Source organism: Leptonychotes weddellii, chromosome 7 (genome assembly GCF_054177405.1).
Source record: "Leptonychotes weddellii isolate Sample4059 chromosome 7, ASM5417740v2, whole genome shotgun sequence".
NCBI lineage: Eukaryota > Metazoa > Chordata > Mammalia > Carnivora > Phocidae > Leptonychotes > Leptonychotes weddellii.
The window spans coordinates 102,803,033-102,819,183 of record NC_138375.1 but is presented as its reverse complement, the minus strand read 5'-3'; the positions used below and the strand labels follow the sequence as shown (position 1 = coordinate 102,819,183).

Below are 16,151 nucleotides of genomic sequence, written 5' to 3'. Positions count from 1 at the left end.
ATTGTGTTGGATTAATTTGTCAAGTGAATGAACATGTTTAGAAATTTTCAGGTCTACCAAAGTAAGCCTGGAGTCTAGATCCTGAAGACTGCCTCTGTTTCCCTGTATATTAACATGAAGGGAGAAATGCAATAAGAATTCATCTCTGCCTCACAAAGATAGCAGAAGAGATTATGTAAGAATGTGTCTTGTCTCTTTGAAGAAAAAGAGGTATAAAAACTCAAAGGATTATTATTATTATTATTCCTGAAAGCTTTTGTTATTCTGGGCTGATCAGAAATGTGCAAATAAGGTTAATTTATAGGTAAGTATAATCCTACATTTTTCAAGTGACCCCTATGGAGACCTCTCTCTGTAGTCCTGGTATAAATATGTGTTTAAAATCCAGTTCATTTCCATTTCTATCGATTGTGGGTTAAAGAAGTTATAAACTACATTTACTCTTGCCAACTTTTTAAAAGATGGCTGAGGGGTGGAAAATGGGACATTATTGTTTTACAATTAAAAATAGAGTAAAACTTTTTCACTTTCAATGTTCTTTTAGTATTCTACCAGATTACAAGTTATTTAAAGGAAAAGACTTCTCCCTGTATCTACTGCAGTGTTTACTTAAACTCAAGTGTGATGCTAAGTAGAATAGTGTGGTATAATACACTGGGCTGGGCTACGATTCAGAACCAAGTTTAGGGCCCACAGTTCTCTATATCTCATTATTCTCATCTGTAAGATGACCACATGTACCTACTTCACTGTGCTTCAAATACTTAAAATTAGATTAAGAGATATAAAATAATTTTGAAAAATTAAATAAAAATCTACTTATTAGGCTTTCCTTCAAAATAATGAGAAAATCAGTGACAGTACATAAAAGTTAGGTCAAAAACAAAGATCCTGATCCTGTTTTTATTTCAGACAGATTGTAAAATAATTTATAATAGAATTTCAAAATCTTTACTGTAAGTTTGCTATTAAAATATGAAAGTAAAATCCTTTACCTTTTCTAAGTCTTCAATTTCAGAACTGAAGTTTTTACCCTCATCCATCATTTCCTCTTCTTCAAGAGTTCTTTCATCATCATAGTCATGGACCAACATCTCAGCAGTGGGGTCAAAATCATGATCCTCAGAAGACAAAGACCCAACTGGAATGAAACAAACAATCACTTAACACATTCACAACGTTATTTACGAGAGAAAATAATTTGTGTTCTTTTGCCAGTTCCTTTTAATGTTTATATGTGAGCTTTATTAAATGCATTTACTATATACTTTTTTTTTTTAAAGATTTTATTTATTTATTTGACAGAGAGACACAGTGAGAGAGGGAACACAAGCAGGGGGAGTGGGAGAGGGAGAAGCAGGCTTCCCGCGGAGCAGGGAGCCCGATGCGGGACTCGATCCCAGGACCCTGGGACCATGACCTGAGCCGAAGGCAGTTGCTCAACAACTGAGCCACCCTGGCGCCCTGCATTTACTATATACTTAACAGGTTATAAGGACCATACAGTTCTGAAAAGATATCTAAATCAGCAAAAGAACAAGGCAGAGTAATTTAAAAACACTTTAATAAGAAGCCAGTCCATGAGAACAGAACTTATAATGGCAACAAAGTGATTTAAACGGAGGAGTCCTAAAAAAATGTTCTAAGATAAAAGTCAAACTTGCTTGTCAGTTAGTTTAATGCATTTGTCTAAAAGCAACAGAAAAATGAAAGAAGGATTATTAATGGAAGATTTCAAAAGAATCTGTTATCCACTAAAGCTCAACACTTCAGGCAAAGAGAATACATTATGTTACCCAACTTGCAACCCTCAAAGGTACAAAACACAATAGAAATCTGGTTCATGAGAAAAATACAAGTTTTTGTGAAGCAACTATACAGCAAGTCAGTCTCTAAAAGTAGTATGTCACTTTTCATGTCCATAACTATATTTCAAGCTCTCCGCACAGGCATTAAATTGTAAGAGCATGCTTTTCTTTGTACGACTAATAAGGTAATTAGTTTTTAAGATTATGTGAAGGAAATATAGAAAAATCATATCTGCAGGTTTTTGGAAGATGTATCCTGCTGCAAGTTGTTTTGGCCAATTCATACTGGTTTATAAAATTGTAATGCTTTTTATAAGCAAATGTGAAGTCAACAGGATACTCTGAAAACAAAGTTGAAAAATTAGTAAGATTCATAATCCCAAGAGAATGAAATCGAATCTATGAAAAACAGAATTTTCTGTTTTACTCTAGTATCTAATTCAATTAGACCAGTAACTCTCGAAGCAGGGAAGCAAAGAAGTACCAGAATCTTGGAGTAGAGGAAGGGTGAAGTGGAAGGAAGTACATTTAACATAAAAAGTTTGGTCTGTTTTTAGTAAAGCTATTTAATATTTTAAATTTCAAACATTTAAGGACAGCATGAGATCATTACCAAAACACTGACCTACACCAAGGATTTTTCACTATGAGTAATAAAAATACAGACATCATTCAATGATTTTGATTCTGAGTTTGGAGAACTTTAATCATTAGTCCTAAAAATAACACAATTTCTATGGAACTTAATTCTTTAGGAAGCTTACATTATGATGTTATTTTTTTAATGTTGAAAGATATTATCTGTTCATTTTAAAACCTGTTGAAATACAGATGGTTTAACTTAATTTTAAGGAGAAAAATGAATATTTATTAAAGAGCTCAAAAGCACAACATCCACTATTATCAATTTCCTATTTTGAGGAATTCCTGGAAACCTCTGTGGTATATAAAGTGTCAGGGATGAAACAGATGGTAACTTTTCCACCTCTTTAAGGCAGAGCTCTGTCCTCTTTTGTAATCCCCACATCACTGGTCACAGTGCTCTTCCCTCTTAAAGTGGAAGGTATTCAGTTAAGGGCCAGAAATCAAAGGGCCTATGGGTCTACTCCTGGCTTTGTCCCTGGCCTGCTGAGACCTGAGGCAAGTCATTTAAACTTTCTGGGCCCAGGTCCAGTTTTTCATTTGTAAAATGCATAGTGTTGGCTTAGATGACCTCAAGAGCCTCTTCTAAGCTCTAATATTTTCTTTAAAATTGGCTAAGTGATTAAAAACAGGTTATAAAAGTTTTTTTAAACACCAAAGCCACAATGTCTTCTTGCTCTTTATTTAGATTGCAACTTCTTAAAAGCAGACAGTGATGCAAAATGGAAAAATTCCATTATCATCCAGATGTTTGGCATCATGTATATAAATATTCTGTTCCTGAAATCAGTTATGACAAAGAAATGTTTGTCTCAAAATTACAAAAACTTCTTTAAACAATTTTTTAAATGTAAAGATGTAGACAGCTATCTGAAAAATAACCACAAATTTCTTCTACTTGGTGACTAATTATTTTATAATACCTTGAAGGATAATCAAGTGAGACCTTAAAAGTCAACTAAATGCACAAAATAGTATGCAAGGAAATGGGCTGTTCACTCTAAGGCAACATGTTGCAAGGGAGAATTTGGGAGTTTTTCCAGGCTCTATTAATTAGGTGACTCTCAGTAGAGAAAAAGTCTTATCAAGTGTAAAATAAGGGACCTGGAGTAGTTCAGAGGCACTTTTCCTGTAGACTATCAGCCAAAAAAGGGCTGGAAAGGGGGTGAGAAATTGAAACCAAACTGTCCTCTCATGATAGGACTCAGGGGAGCCAGAAACCCCAAACTGTATGCAATGATGCATATGTGGAGAGTTCAGGAGACAGTCCCCTGCGTTCATCAGAACCCGACAAGTGTTTCCCATTTCAAAAAGGTTAATCACTACTCGATGATCTAAGGCTGCCTCACCTCAAAATTTTGTATTATCACTTTCCTGTGACAAACTTGGAATTCTGTGTTTCTTTTAGGTAGCTTTACTGGAAAATTGAAACTCTCAAGTTCCAATTTTAATACAATCTATAGTCATTTCTCAATTGTGAAAAATTTAGGAGACAAAATAAGGAGAGATGGGGAGTAATCCCAAATTTTCGACAATTTAAAGAGTTAATTTCTCGAAAAAGAAAATCTAAACTAACCTGGGAAAGTTAGTGGAAAGTTAATTTGAGATTACCTGTTTCAGGCTTGGAGGAAAAAAAACGGTATGTGATAACTGAAGATATATTACTTAAAAAGAACACTTGTCTGTTAGCAGCTTTGTAACTAGTTATTTTTTTCAGTATGAAAAAAAAGAGAAAAGTGTAACTGTTCCTTCCTCGAACAACTGAATTACCAAAATGTACGTTGAAACTCTTAAAAACAATGAAAAAACTCGCAGGACAAATTTTTGTGCGAAAACCTTTAGAAATAGATCTCTGAGCCCCCCACATTACCCTCTGGGACCCACTGAAGAGGTAAGAAAATAGGACAAACCTGGGCTCGAACTTCCAAAAGAAGCCTAGAAGAGAGAAGAAAACGTGCGGTTAGATCGCGCAGCCGGGGGGAAGAGGCAGCGCAGGCAACAGGGCGCAGAGGAGGCGGAGCCCAGAGCTCCTCCGCAGCTGCCAAAAGTACAAGACGTAGCTTCGCTCCAGTCGCTCCCAGCCCCTTTCGGGCCCCTCTTGGCTGCCTCGCCTTCCTCCCCGAGTCCCCAGTGTGCAAACTCGCAGACCCGGGACGAAGCCCAGAGTCTAACAGGCAACTCCAAGCCGCCCCTTGGAACTCAGCAAGTTACAAAGCGGAGAAGCAAAACCCAGAGCAGTCGCCTCACGGCATCGGTCCCCAGTGCCCGGCATCTCGGGAATCCCCCAAATCCCACCCGGCTCTCCACGGACCCAAACAACACCTCCCAAAGTAATACCCTTTCCCGGAAGGGAATCGTCCTCCGAGCACCTAGTCTACCTCTGGGGCCCGAGAGCCCCAATTCCGAGGCTGTCCTCTGACCTGAGCGCAGGCCAGCTCGAAACTGGACACCCGCCCCCAAACCAAAGCGCAAACCCCCCATTCTCTCTCCCGAAACTGGAGACGCGGCCCCTCAGTCCCAGAGATGCTAGTTCCTTCCAGGGTGTTCAGTCCTTCCCTAGGCCCGCCAACGAGCCCCTATCCCCAGCGAGCTGCAGCCGAAGGGGCTCCTGCTGCGCCACCCCCTCCCCCCAGCTCACCAGTCCCGGGGGACACGTCCAGGGCAGCTTTGCTCGCCCTGCCTCCCTCTTTCAGCCCAGAAGAAAGTGGGGTTACCGAGAGCCCCCAGAGATAACGTCGAGTCTTGGACTGCCCCCTTCACACCCAGGGGCTCCCCCACCTCCAGGGCTGCGGGGCGAGGAGTCCCGCTCTCATCCCGCGAAGCTCGGCGGCCGTACATCCCGCTTGCCTCGGTGCCCGGAGCAAAGTGGAGCGTGAGGCTCCTTGGCGCCGCAGCCCGGACCCGGTGGGCCGGGGGCACAGAGCACTCCTCCCGCAGGACAGTGGCGCAGCCCGCTCCCCGCTTTGCAATCCGGCCGCGAAGCGGGGGGAGGGGGGGGCTCGGCCGGTTTCCACCCACCCTGGCCCTAGAAAGCAGCGCGGAGGCTCCGGCGGCCCGCGTCAGCTGCCCGGGGGCATGGCACGGCGCCGTCCCCAGGCCGGTGCTCGCTGCCGCCGGTCGCCACCTCCGGTCCGGCCCCGTCGCGCAGCCGGCTCGGGGCCGGAGCCGCCGCGGCCTAGTCCCGAAGGGAGACCGCTCCCGCGCCCGCTCCCGCCCCCCGGCCGGCCCCGCCACGGCCCGCTGCCGCCCCGCAGCCCCCGCCCCACCGCGCCGCTCCCCCGTGGGGCCGCGGGAAGGACCCCGGATCCCCCACGCCGGCTCCGGGGGCGCGGGGGGCCGCCGGACGCCCGTTCTAGCCCGGCCGCTCCTGCCCGGTTTCTCCGCTCACCTCCGCCATATTGGTACCTTTAGGGCGAACGAGCAGCGCCGAGCCCAGTCCCCGGATGGGGCGCCTGAGCCAATCGCAGCCGCCGCCGCCGCCGCCGCCGCCGCGGTCCGCCCGGCACCCGCCCGGCGGCGGAGGCGGCTCGGTCCCTTATAGGGCAGGGCGGCCCGCGACGCCCCCGGCCCGCTCGCACGCCCACCCCGCCCGGAGCCCCACGCCGCACCCCGCGCCCCGCGCTCGCTGCGGACGGCCCGATTCGCACCGGCGCTCACCCGCCCTTCCCCTCTCGGCTGGAGTAAAGTTCCTGCCGAATTGGAGGCAAGTGGGGGACGAATGGAAACTCGGGCATGGGACGGACCCACGTCCAGGCAGTCGAGGCCGAAGAGCCGGCCGGGGCAGCGGAGACTCGACGGACGGACACTCTAGTCCGGTAGGACGCGGGGGAGGCCGTCAGGAGACGTGAAGGGACAACTCGACAGACGTCCCCAAGTGAAAAGAAAGGAAGTGATCGATGCAGTAGACTGATGGACAAGAGAAAGCCCCGGAAAATGGGAGAAGTGACTGATGGACGGCAGGGTCAGTCCAGAATGAGAGGACAGCGACCAGGCACTTTGCGGTTTCCCCGAAGAGACCTGAGGAATGCGGGGTGCAAACCGGCATATCCTGGCTCCTGGAGTGGCCGGTGGAAGTGGTCATTTGCCACACAGGCTTTGGAAGATAGCGACAGTACAGAAGAATGGGCAAAAGATCGACAAGGCAAAGAATTTGAAGAGACTTGCACAATTCAGAGGAGACATTCATAAAATATAAACTGCAAATGTACTCCCCAAATTAGAACAATCCTAGGGGTTATTAAATTACTAAATAGTCCAGGGGATGACCCAGGGGTACACACTTGATAGGCCTGTAGAAGAGCAAAATAGTATATCCGAGGCCCTAAATTGAGTCTCAAAAACTCTACCTCCACCCCAGAAGGCCAAACATTTGCTTAGGGTCAAAAAGAAAACTAGTCCTGTGGGCAAGTGGATGGGTGGAGAAGGGAGAACAAGGCTTAACAGACATACCTACTCTTACAGGTGCCTTCTGGCCATTTGCTCTTCATTGGGAGAGGTAAGTCTAACTCCTGGCAGATCCATATCCACACTGAACAACTTTAAGCAAAGTACACACATTCACTAATAAGTCATGGGTAGCCCACAGAAGTAAATCCTGCAAGTTCAAGTCATTATGTCAAGTCGACTTGGTATAGGATTGTCTTGAGGCAGGAAGCCAGAAATAACAATATGTATGGAAAAGAAAGTTAAAAAATGTGGAAGAGAAAAGTCTCCTGTAAGGTCCATGGATAAGGCAGATGCAAATACTCAGAAAAGTATGGCAGGACCCTACAGAGACTTGCAGAGGAGAGTGATCTCGGACATCAGAGTTCTTCTCCCAATTGTTGCTAAAACATGTCATATTAAATGACAGAATTGAGGTTTTTGCTCACAAGTTGGGAACCTTTCTAGAAGCTGAAACTTTCCATACTTTTAATCCACACACGACAGGTCTGCTTTTATGCTGGGGTCACCTTTGATTCTCCACTCCAAGAGAACATACAGAGGCTGAGGCTGAAGACTGGATTATGGATAGGAGGGGAAAGAGTTACTTTCAACATTTTGGCCAAGGCATCTTAAAAATTAAAGTTACTCCATTGGTAAATGTTATTTATTTATGGAAATTTTAGGGGAAAATCACTTCAACCATTTCAAAACATCGTAAAGACATGGAAAATTACACTTTCCCTGCTGTGAAAGATATCTTTCGACCTTTTGTCCAGCCAAAGCTGAACTTTGAAACCAGAGGCTTGGCACACGTTGTATGTACTGTCCTCAATGAGGCGTTTAGAGTTTTCAAAGTTAAAAAAAAAATGGCTTGAAATTATGTGCAAGTGATTAACTTTAGAAATGTTGCAGTGAGCATGCCCTGTGGACAGAGCCATTAAACAGTGTCCTGATCTGCTTGCCCACAGCATGAGCCACCACAGACCAAGTCAAGGATCTGAATCACGAAGAAAGTGTCTCTAGCAGCCTGCCTTGTACTTAATACTAGGAAAAATGTTTTCTTCATAGCAAAACTTGGCTAATCCAAACTATAAATGCTGTCTTAGATTCCATTCTGCCATGTCCAAGAGGTAGAGAGACTCATTCATTTGCATGAACTTAGTAGAGTTTCTGCAGATACTTTTTTTAAAAAATAAACTGTAAAGATTCCATATAGGCATTTGTAATTTTGACTGCTTATATTCTCATAGTTTATGTAGTCTGTGTCCAGGGTATTAAATAAGGATTCACAGAAAAATAGTGAAGCTAAATAAATTTTCAGTTTAAGGAAGCAGAGCTATTTTCTCACCTTCTAATCACTAGAGAAAAAGTTTATTGCCTAGTCTTACATAACACATTCCTTTTACGATAAAGTGTGTAAAGTCTACCTATGTACATGGATCTTTCATTCTTTTTGATGACAAGACTTCCAGGAGTTGGTAGAGAAAAAAAGTCTCGTTGTCCCAGGGAGTGGAATAAAAAATCGCTTTTTACTGTTGTTTTTATTATTCTGTCACTACACAACGGATGGCATTATATAGAGAACAAGTCCTATGCTGGACACTGGGCACTATAGGATCACCGTAAGATTCCTTGTCTCTCAAAAGCTTATAGTGTAACTGTATTCTTGTATGTGGTGGATGGGAACAAGAGGAAGGAAAACTCAAAACTGAAACCGTGGTAACCCTTTAAGGAGAACCAAAATGTAACAGATCCTCCAGCCATCTTTAAAAATGAAGTAAATCAGCCTGGGTGGCTCAGTGGGTTGAACATCCAACCTTGGTTTTGGCTCAGGTGATGATCTCAGGGTTGTGAGATCACGCCTCCCCACCCCCCTACCTGTGGTGGGGCTCCTTGTTCGCTCAGTGGGGAGTCTGCTTGAGATTCTCCTCTCCTTCTCCCTCTCCCTCTGCTCCTCCCCCAATTTGTGCACGCGCTCTCTCTCCCATAAAAAAAAATTTTTTAAAGAAATAATCAAGAAAAGTTTATAAATGTGTACTTTCAGACATTTTACAAAAAATAGGTAAAATAAGAAAATGTAAATATGAAAAATGAGGACCAGGAGGTTAATGCCAGAGAAAAAGTTAGAACAAGAATATTCAGATAATGAGATGTAACACAGTATGAGAGTTAAACCATAAATTTGGCTTGCAGCTTTCTGAAGAAAAAGCAAATAAATAAATAATTGCAATTAATTGTTTGATTTTCATTGTCTTTGAAGAGAAATATACAAATTCTTCAATGGCAACAAAGCTTTTCAGCACACTTTAAAAGAAATATCTTGCCTGAGCTACACAGTAACATAGTAATGTAGAAGGAAATACCCTCTACCAGACACTCAAATGCATTAGCAGGTTTTACAACACTATTTCTTTCAGTGACCATCCATGAAAGTTGAGAGTACTATATGGCTGTATGACCTACTGAAAGCAGTTTTAATAGGGCCACCATAATGCAATGCAAATATTTAGCTTTCTACAGATTCCATCTAACCCAAGGGAAAATAATAGGCTATCCAATGTTAATGTCTATGGTAGTTAGGCAGGCATAATGAATGGGTGAAGTAGGTTAATATGAAGGCAAAAATGGGGGCAATAGCAAACCAATAGATAATAATCCTGCCTAAATGGGGCAGCCACAAACTTAGACTGGCTCTTGCCTTATAAGGATGTGGGCTCAGTGCTTCCAGACATTTCAATTTTCCAAAAAGAACTAGAAAGTCATATTTTTATGAAATCTGTTTTTTAAAACTTGTCAATTAAATTTTTAAACACAGTGTAGGCCAAATAAGTCACATTAAGTAAATCATGCTGTGAGCTTCCAGTTTGCAGACCCTAACATAGAATATCCAATCAATATTACCTCTCAAAATGGTTTCAGATAAGACTGTAATGCCAACAATTCAGCTCTCCATTGGATTAAACTACTTGCATTTTTTCTAAATATATCCATTTCTCCTGGGAGATACTCAAATATTTTTTTGTTACAATGAATGACTAGTCTCTGAGAAGACTAATGCATTATAATAAGTTTTGACTAAGCAAAGATTGCTAACAGAAGGGAGATGCTCTTCAGAAAAAAAAAAGAGTATTCACAGAGATGAAAAGAGAATGAATCCTTAGTTCATTACAAAGACGAGAACCTGTCCACAGACATGAGAATCTATTTGACCCATGAGTCAAGGCTGTCCTTAAAATATGATGGAGGCATCAGGCTAACACACCTTTGTAAGGTGATCCAAATTAGATCTTCAACTCAGTAACTTTAAATTTAAGGGATATTCTCAAAAGAATTGTGAATATTTATACCCCTTTGCACATATCCAAGTTGACATCTAATTTTTCCATTTTAAGTTTAAAGAGTTGCAAAGGATATACTTCCCAATGTATTACAGTGGTGGTAATTAAAAAAAAAAAAAGCCTTTATTTAACACTTTAAAATGTATGCAGTGGGGGGCACCTGGGTGGTTGAGCATCTGACTCTTGGTTTCAGCTCAGGTCGTGATCTCATGGTCATGGGATCCAGCCTGGAGTGGAGTCTGCTTGGGATTCTCTCTCCTTCTCCCTCTGCCCTTACCCCCCTCAAATAAATAAATCAATCTTTTAAAAAATAAAATGTATGCAATGGAATCTAAATACCATAGCAATTTGATATGTCCATCATTCTTTTCTATAAATAGAGAATATATTTCTTCTTTAACAGTTGGATATTTTATAATTCCTTTTTCTCTCTGAACTCATATTCCCATCCTATTTTATCCCAGTGTAATATGCTTAAGCCTAAAAGTTTTCTTTAAAGATTTTATTTACTTATTTGACAGAGAGAGAGAGAGCACAAGTAGGGGGAGCAGCAGAGGGAAAGGGAGAAGCAGGCTCCCCGCTTAGCAGGGAGCCCGATGCGGGGCTCAATCTCAGGACCCTGGGATCATGACCTGAGCCACGGGCAGACGCTTAACTGACTGAGCCACCCAGGCGCCCCAAGCCTAAAAGTTTTTTGGTGATGCCCTACTATCTTTTTCTACAACAAAAAATATCTCTATAAATTGACACTCAAAATTAATAATTTCCCTCTAGAGTTAAGTTATCAGTCCAATTATTATTTTTAGTCCTATTATTAATTCACAATTGATCAAAACAATATACCTGTATTACACATTTTGATTAAAGCTTATTGAACGAAAATCAAAACTGCACTGAAATCAATCTCTTAGTAAGATGAATGGGACCTTAAAAAAATTAGTTCATGTACCTGTGGATACATTTTACAGAATACTAGAATGAGAACGAGTTTAACATTGGTTCCATTCTTTATGTGTATAGAAATAAACTCTGAGAAATCATATACATACAATAAGGGCTTTGTTGTTAAACCATCACTGAATTCTTTGAACCCTTGGTAATATATCATGTTGTGATCTTCCATCAAACATTATTGTTAATAATCTTACACTGTTATTTTGATTGTCTTCAATTTTGTTGAAAGTGAAGACTTAAAAACTACCTTATTGCAAAAGGATTTGTTACCCAGTCCTTAATGGTTCTTCACTATAATTCACTTCAATCTTGATGAATACCAAAAAAGACTTTGCCAAGACTTATCAAATGACTGATTGTAGTGGTTACTTTTTTTTCTCTTAGAGGCACATGTTTAAGCCAATACACTCAGAAAAGGGAGGGAAAATGGAAATATTCTTAATTTTAATACTTTCTTGTCAATTTTAAAATATTGTATTTTAAAATAAAATTGTAAAATAAAATTTTAAAATATTTAAAAAAAATCCTTTTTATCTTGTCACATATTTTAAATATATTTTTGTCAAAACCGTGGAGCTGTAGATTCAGCCCATTCAGTTTGTGGAAAATATTTGCCAGGCAACCCAACTAGCAAAGACTGTCCCCTTTGTCAAACCAAACTGCCAGGTCAGATTTGCTTTCTTTCAGAGAAAGTCTGACTTCATTTTCCAATTCTAATGAGTGTGTTAAATCATATTTTGAAGCATATTAAAAACCACTGGGTAATAAATCACAAAACATGTTACTATAAAATAGATTACTAAAAGCAGGCAATTCAAGATTAAAATGATGTAAGATCTAATAGAATTTATTCACTGTATCATAAGTTATAAAGAATAATCAACATGCAGTTCCTCATTACTTCATTTATTTTCATTCAATGTAATGTGTAGCTAAAATTGATAAGTTATTTATATTGCAAGGGATGTGGTAAAAGGCACAGTAATCCTTTGGCAAATGTGTACATGTATGTATTGAACTTTGGTGTTTGCTTTGGAAAAAAAAGAATTAGGAGTAAAAAATCAGAAATACTCCGCTAATTTCATTTGTGTTCAAACTTAATATTTGATGATACAGAAAGGTATGTGCTGCTAAAAATAATCAGTCCAGGAGTTAGCCTTTCTTTTTATTTTTAATAGGAAGTGGGAAAATATCACAAGATGAAGTGACATAAGGATTTTTATCTGTGAGTTTTATCAAGTGTTCATAGATATATAGAAATCTGAAGAAAATTTTCAGTTTCCTTTCGGAGACATGACCTACAATGTATATTGAAACTATTGAAAACACTTGTTTAAATAGTATTTACTATTGCCTATCAATGCTGGCTTTACTTTGTCTTTCCAGAGCCCTCCTTCAAGAGCAATGCATTTTTTGACAGTGGTCAGAAGAGAAAATAAAGTCACTAAATGAAAATTATTCTGCCTCTCACTATCTACACTCCACAACATACTGTCTGATATCAAAAAATCCCAACAAGGACCAAAATACTCCATTCCTCACACCATGCTTAACCTAAAAAATATATGACAGGAAGATTTAACATGCATTAAGTAAGTTCTATTAGCTTATTATATATCCTTCATTTTAAGGTGTATTTCTAAGAATACGCCGTGAGGGGCGCCTGGATGGCTCAGTCGTTAAGCATCTGCCTTCGGCTCAGGTCATGGTCCCAGGGTCCTGGGATCCAGCCCCACATCGGGCTCCCTGCTCCGCAGGAAGCCTGCTTCTCCCTCTCCCACTCCCCCTGCTTGTGTTCCCTCTCTCACTGTGTCTCTCTCTGTCAAATAAATAAATAAACTCTTAAAAATTAATAAAAATAAAAATAAATAAAAAATAAAAAAACACCATGAAGATTTCTTCTTATATCTTAGTAACTCTAATTGTAAAAAAAAAAAAAAAAAAAAAAAAATTCACTTCTCTAGGTCAATTGACCAAAACAGAAAACAGGTTGAACAAAACAACTATTTAAGTACTGACAAGTGCTTCGTAATTCTATGTTGTGCTGTATTAGAATGGAAACCAGAAAGAGTCTTAAAAAAGCTTAACTTGACAATTTCAGAATTTCAGCACTAAGTAACAGGCAACCAGTTTGGAGAACTGGGTTTGCAATGGAATGCACAGGGCATGGATAAACAGGGTCTTCTCTCAATGGAGGATCATTATCATCTCCCAGGGTATTAGCAGAACTAGACTTATAAATTATCTTGAAGAAAGAATGTACAATTTAAGGAATACCAGTGACTTTGCTCTCCATCCCCCGAATGAATTTTCTGGTGTTAGCTTGAGATGAAAGACTTGCATCTTCTATACTCTTGGTTGGCTTTTCAGAATGTGAGCATCTTGCTGTATTGAGTGTAATTCTGGTGTTTAAAGGTATGGGGGCAGAGGTATAGCATGGCCTACAAATACAAGCCAACTTCTTCATCTGGTGTTCAACTAAAGAGATACCTATTACTGAAGGAAAATTGACTCCATTGGACTTTTTGAGAGGCTTTATGTCTACTTCCAGTGTGGTAGTTTCCTAATGCTTTCTTTCTTCAGTTCAATTTTTTTTTTTTAAAGATTTTATTTATTTATTTGACAGAGAAAGACACAGCGAGAGAGGGAACACAAACGGGGAGTGGGAAAGGGAGAAGCAGACTCCCTGCCGAGCAGGGAGCCCGATGCGGGACTCGATCCCGGGACTCCAGGATCATGACCTGAGCCGAAGGCAGTCGCTTAACCAACTGAGCCACCCAGGCGCCCTCTTCAGTTCAATTTAAAAAAAAAATTATTATAGGGGCACCTGGGTGGCTCAGTCAGTTAAGCATCCAACTCTTGGTTTCAGCTCAGATCATGATCTCAGAGTTGTGAGATCAAGCCCCAATTTGTCAGGCTCCAAGCTCAACAGGGAGTCTGCTTGAGAGTCCCCCCCCCCCCGCTCTCTCCCTGTGCTCACTCTCTCTTAAAAAGAAAAGTAAATAAATAAATAAAATTTAAAATCATTATTATGTGTGTGCCTGGCTGGCTCAGTTGGTGGAGCACACAACTCTTGATCTTGGGTTGTGAGTCTGAGCTCCACGTTGGGTGCAGAGATTAATTCAAAATAAATAAAATCTTTAAATAAATAAATAAAATAATTATTATGAAATGTTTCAGGAATATCAAAAAGTATGCCACTTAAATAGCTTTTTATCTTTCTTTTTCTTCATTTAGTTTGCACAAACTAAATGTAAATGCAGTATGATTCCACATTATAAGCATTTATTGAGTACCTATTAAGTGCATATTATTTCATATAATCCTCTCAACCACCTTGGAGGTGGATATTATCTCTATATTATAGATATAGAAACTAACAGAAATTAAAATTTACCCAGCTTGCAAATGACAGAGTTAAATTTGGGCACCAAGCTGCCAGAGCTCTTTTCTTCATATCAAGATGTCAATGGGGAAACCAAGAACTACTAAAAAAAAAAAAAAAAAAAAGCATTTAGTTGAAATCTTGGTAATTATGAATGAGACTAAGAAAACTCTTTTGGAGGAAAAAACATGCTAAACTAAGGGACCCCATTGGGATTAAGACATGAAACTGGATAAAAGAAAAAATGTGTACCTTACCAACTTATTGTAATAATCATTCAGTTAGGTAAAATAATCTGAGTTATATAGTGCTTAAAAGATAGCAAGCCGAGAGAGCACAGACCGTGTCCAACGAGTCCCTCTTTGAATACACTTGGCCTAGCACACCACTTGGCACATAGTGCACACACACAGTAAATATGTGTTGAATGAATGAATGAATGAGGATCTAGTTCAACTATAGCCACTTCCAAATGACCCAAGGTATACAATATGATGGTAATAGGCAATGTGTCCTACTGCATCATTTGGAAGGGTGTTTTAGAGGCAGCAGTCATTCACTCATTAATCCATTTACAAATCACTTCCATTCCTGGCCTTTGGTTGGATTGGGCCCACCCATGCAATACACGTACCAGGAAGTCCAGCCAGGGACACGGGCCCTCTGACTTCACTGTGCATTCAGGCAGCCCTATTGCTCACCTGTTCTGACTTGTTGTGGTCCATCTCCCTCCCCCACCTCAAACGCCTAACTCCCCGTGATATCGCAGCACAGAGTAATGTCCCTCAGGGCCCCCTTACTTTTATGACTCACTGGAACATGCTTCCTTGGCTTTCACCCCCTGCATTCCCTCTGGAACCTCCACTCATCCAGAACTGCAAGTTTTTCCTCGTCCACACAAGCCACCTCAGCTCTACCTGGCCTTCCATCTGGAAGAGGAAGGGACATATTGAGCTCGCTGTGCTGGGATCTACAAAACTACAATGCAAAGCAGCTCTCCTCACGCACCAACTTGTATTTCAGCTTTTGAAATACTTATACCCTAACACTTATCTTTACACACAAATGAATCCTCCCCACCACTGAGTGGATTTCTAGCCAAAATGACCATGTCAAAGTGTGCAAGGACAAGTCTATTCTTTTTTTTTTTAAGATTTATTTATTTATTTTAGAGAGAGATAGTGCATGAGCACGTGGGGAAGAGGGGCAGAGGGAGAGAGAGATTGTCAAGCAAACTCCTCACTGAGCACACAGCCTCATATGGGGCTCGATATTATGACCCTGAGATCACAACCTGAGCCAAAATCAAGACTAGGACCCTTAACTGGCTGAGGCACCCAGGTGCCCCAAGAACAAGCCTATTCTTTGGCAGAACTTTTAGACATAGAAAGGACTTTCTGGAACTGGTTATATCAGAAGCATTTATGAGCTGTATTAGTCTGCTAGGGCTGCCATAACAAAGTACCACAGGCTGGGTGACTTCAACAGCAGAAATTTATTTTCTCACAGTTCCGTAGAGTGGAAGTTCAAGACCAAGGTGTTAGCAGGTCTGGTTTCTCCTGAAGACTTTTTCCTTAGCTTTTAGATGGCCACTTTCTT

General features: G+C 41.0%; 1 protein-coding gene across 5 annotated transcripts in view; it reads right to left on the bottom strand.

Annotated features, from left to right (window-relative positions):
- The window catches only part of MIER3 (MIER family member 3), a 39,894-nt gene extending 25,255 nt beyond the window's left edge, over positions 1-14,639 (bottom strand). For 2 of the 5 annotated variants that reach the window (XM_081826856.1, XM_081826857.1), the window contains exons 1-3: positions 14,565-14,639; positions 4,361-4,385; positions 996-1,141 (exon numbers count right to left, since the gene is read on the bottom strand). In XM_081826856.1, coding sequence (XP_081682982.1) covers positions 996-1,141; positions 4,361-4,385; positions 14,565-14,624 — 231 coding nt within the window. In that variant the 5' untranslated portion in view covers positions 14,625-14,639. Of the gene's footprint in view, positions 1-995; positions 1,142-4,360; positions 4,386-5,228; positions 5,441-5,838; positions 5,968-14,564 lie in introns of those variants that run through there. The other 3 variants (XM_081826859.1, XM_081826858.1, XM_006740374.3) reach the window with 3 other exon arrangements.
- Between the last annotated feature and the right edge of the window lie 1,512 nt (positions 14,640-16,151).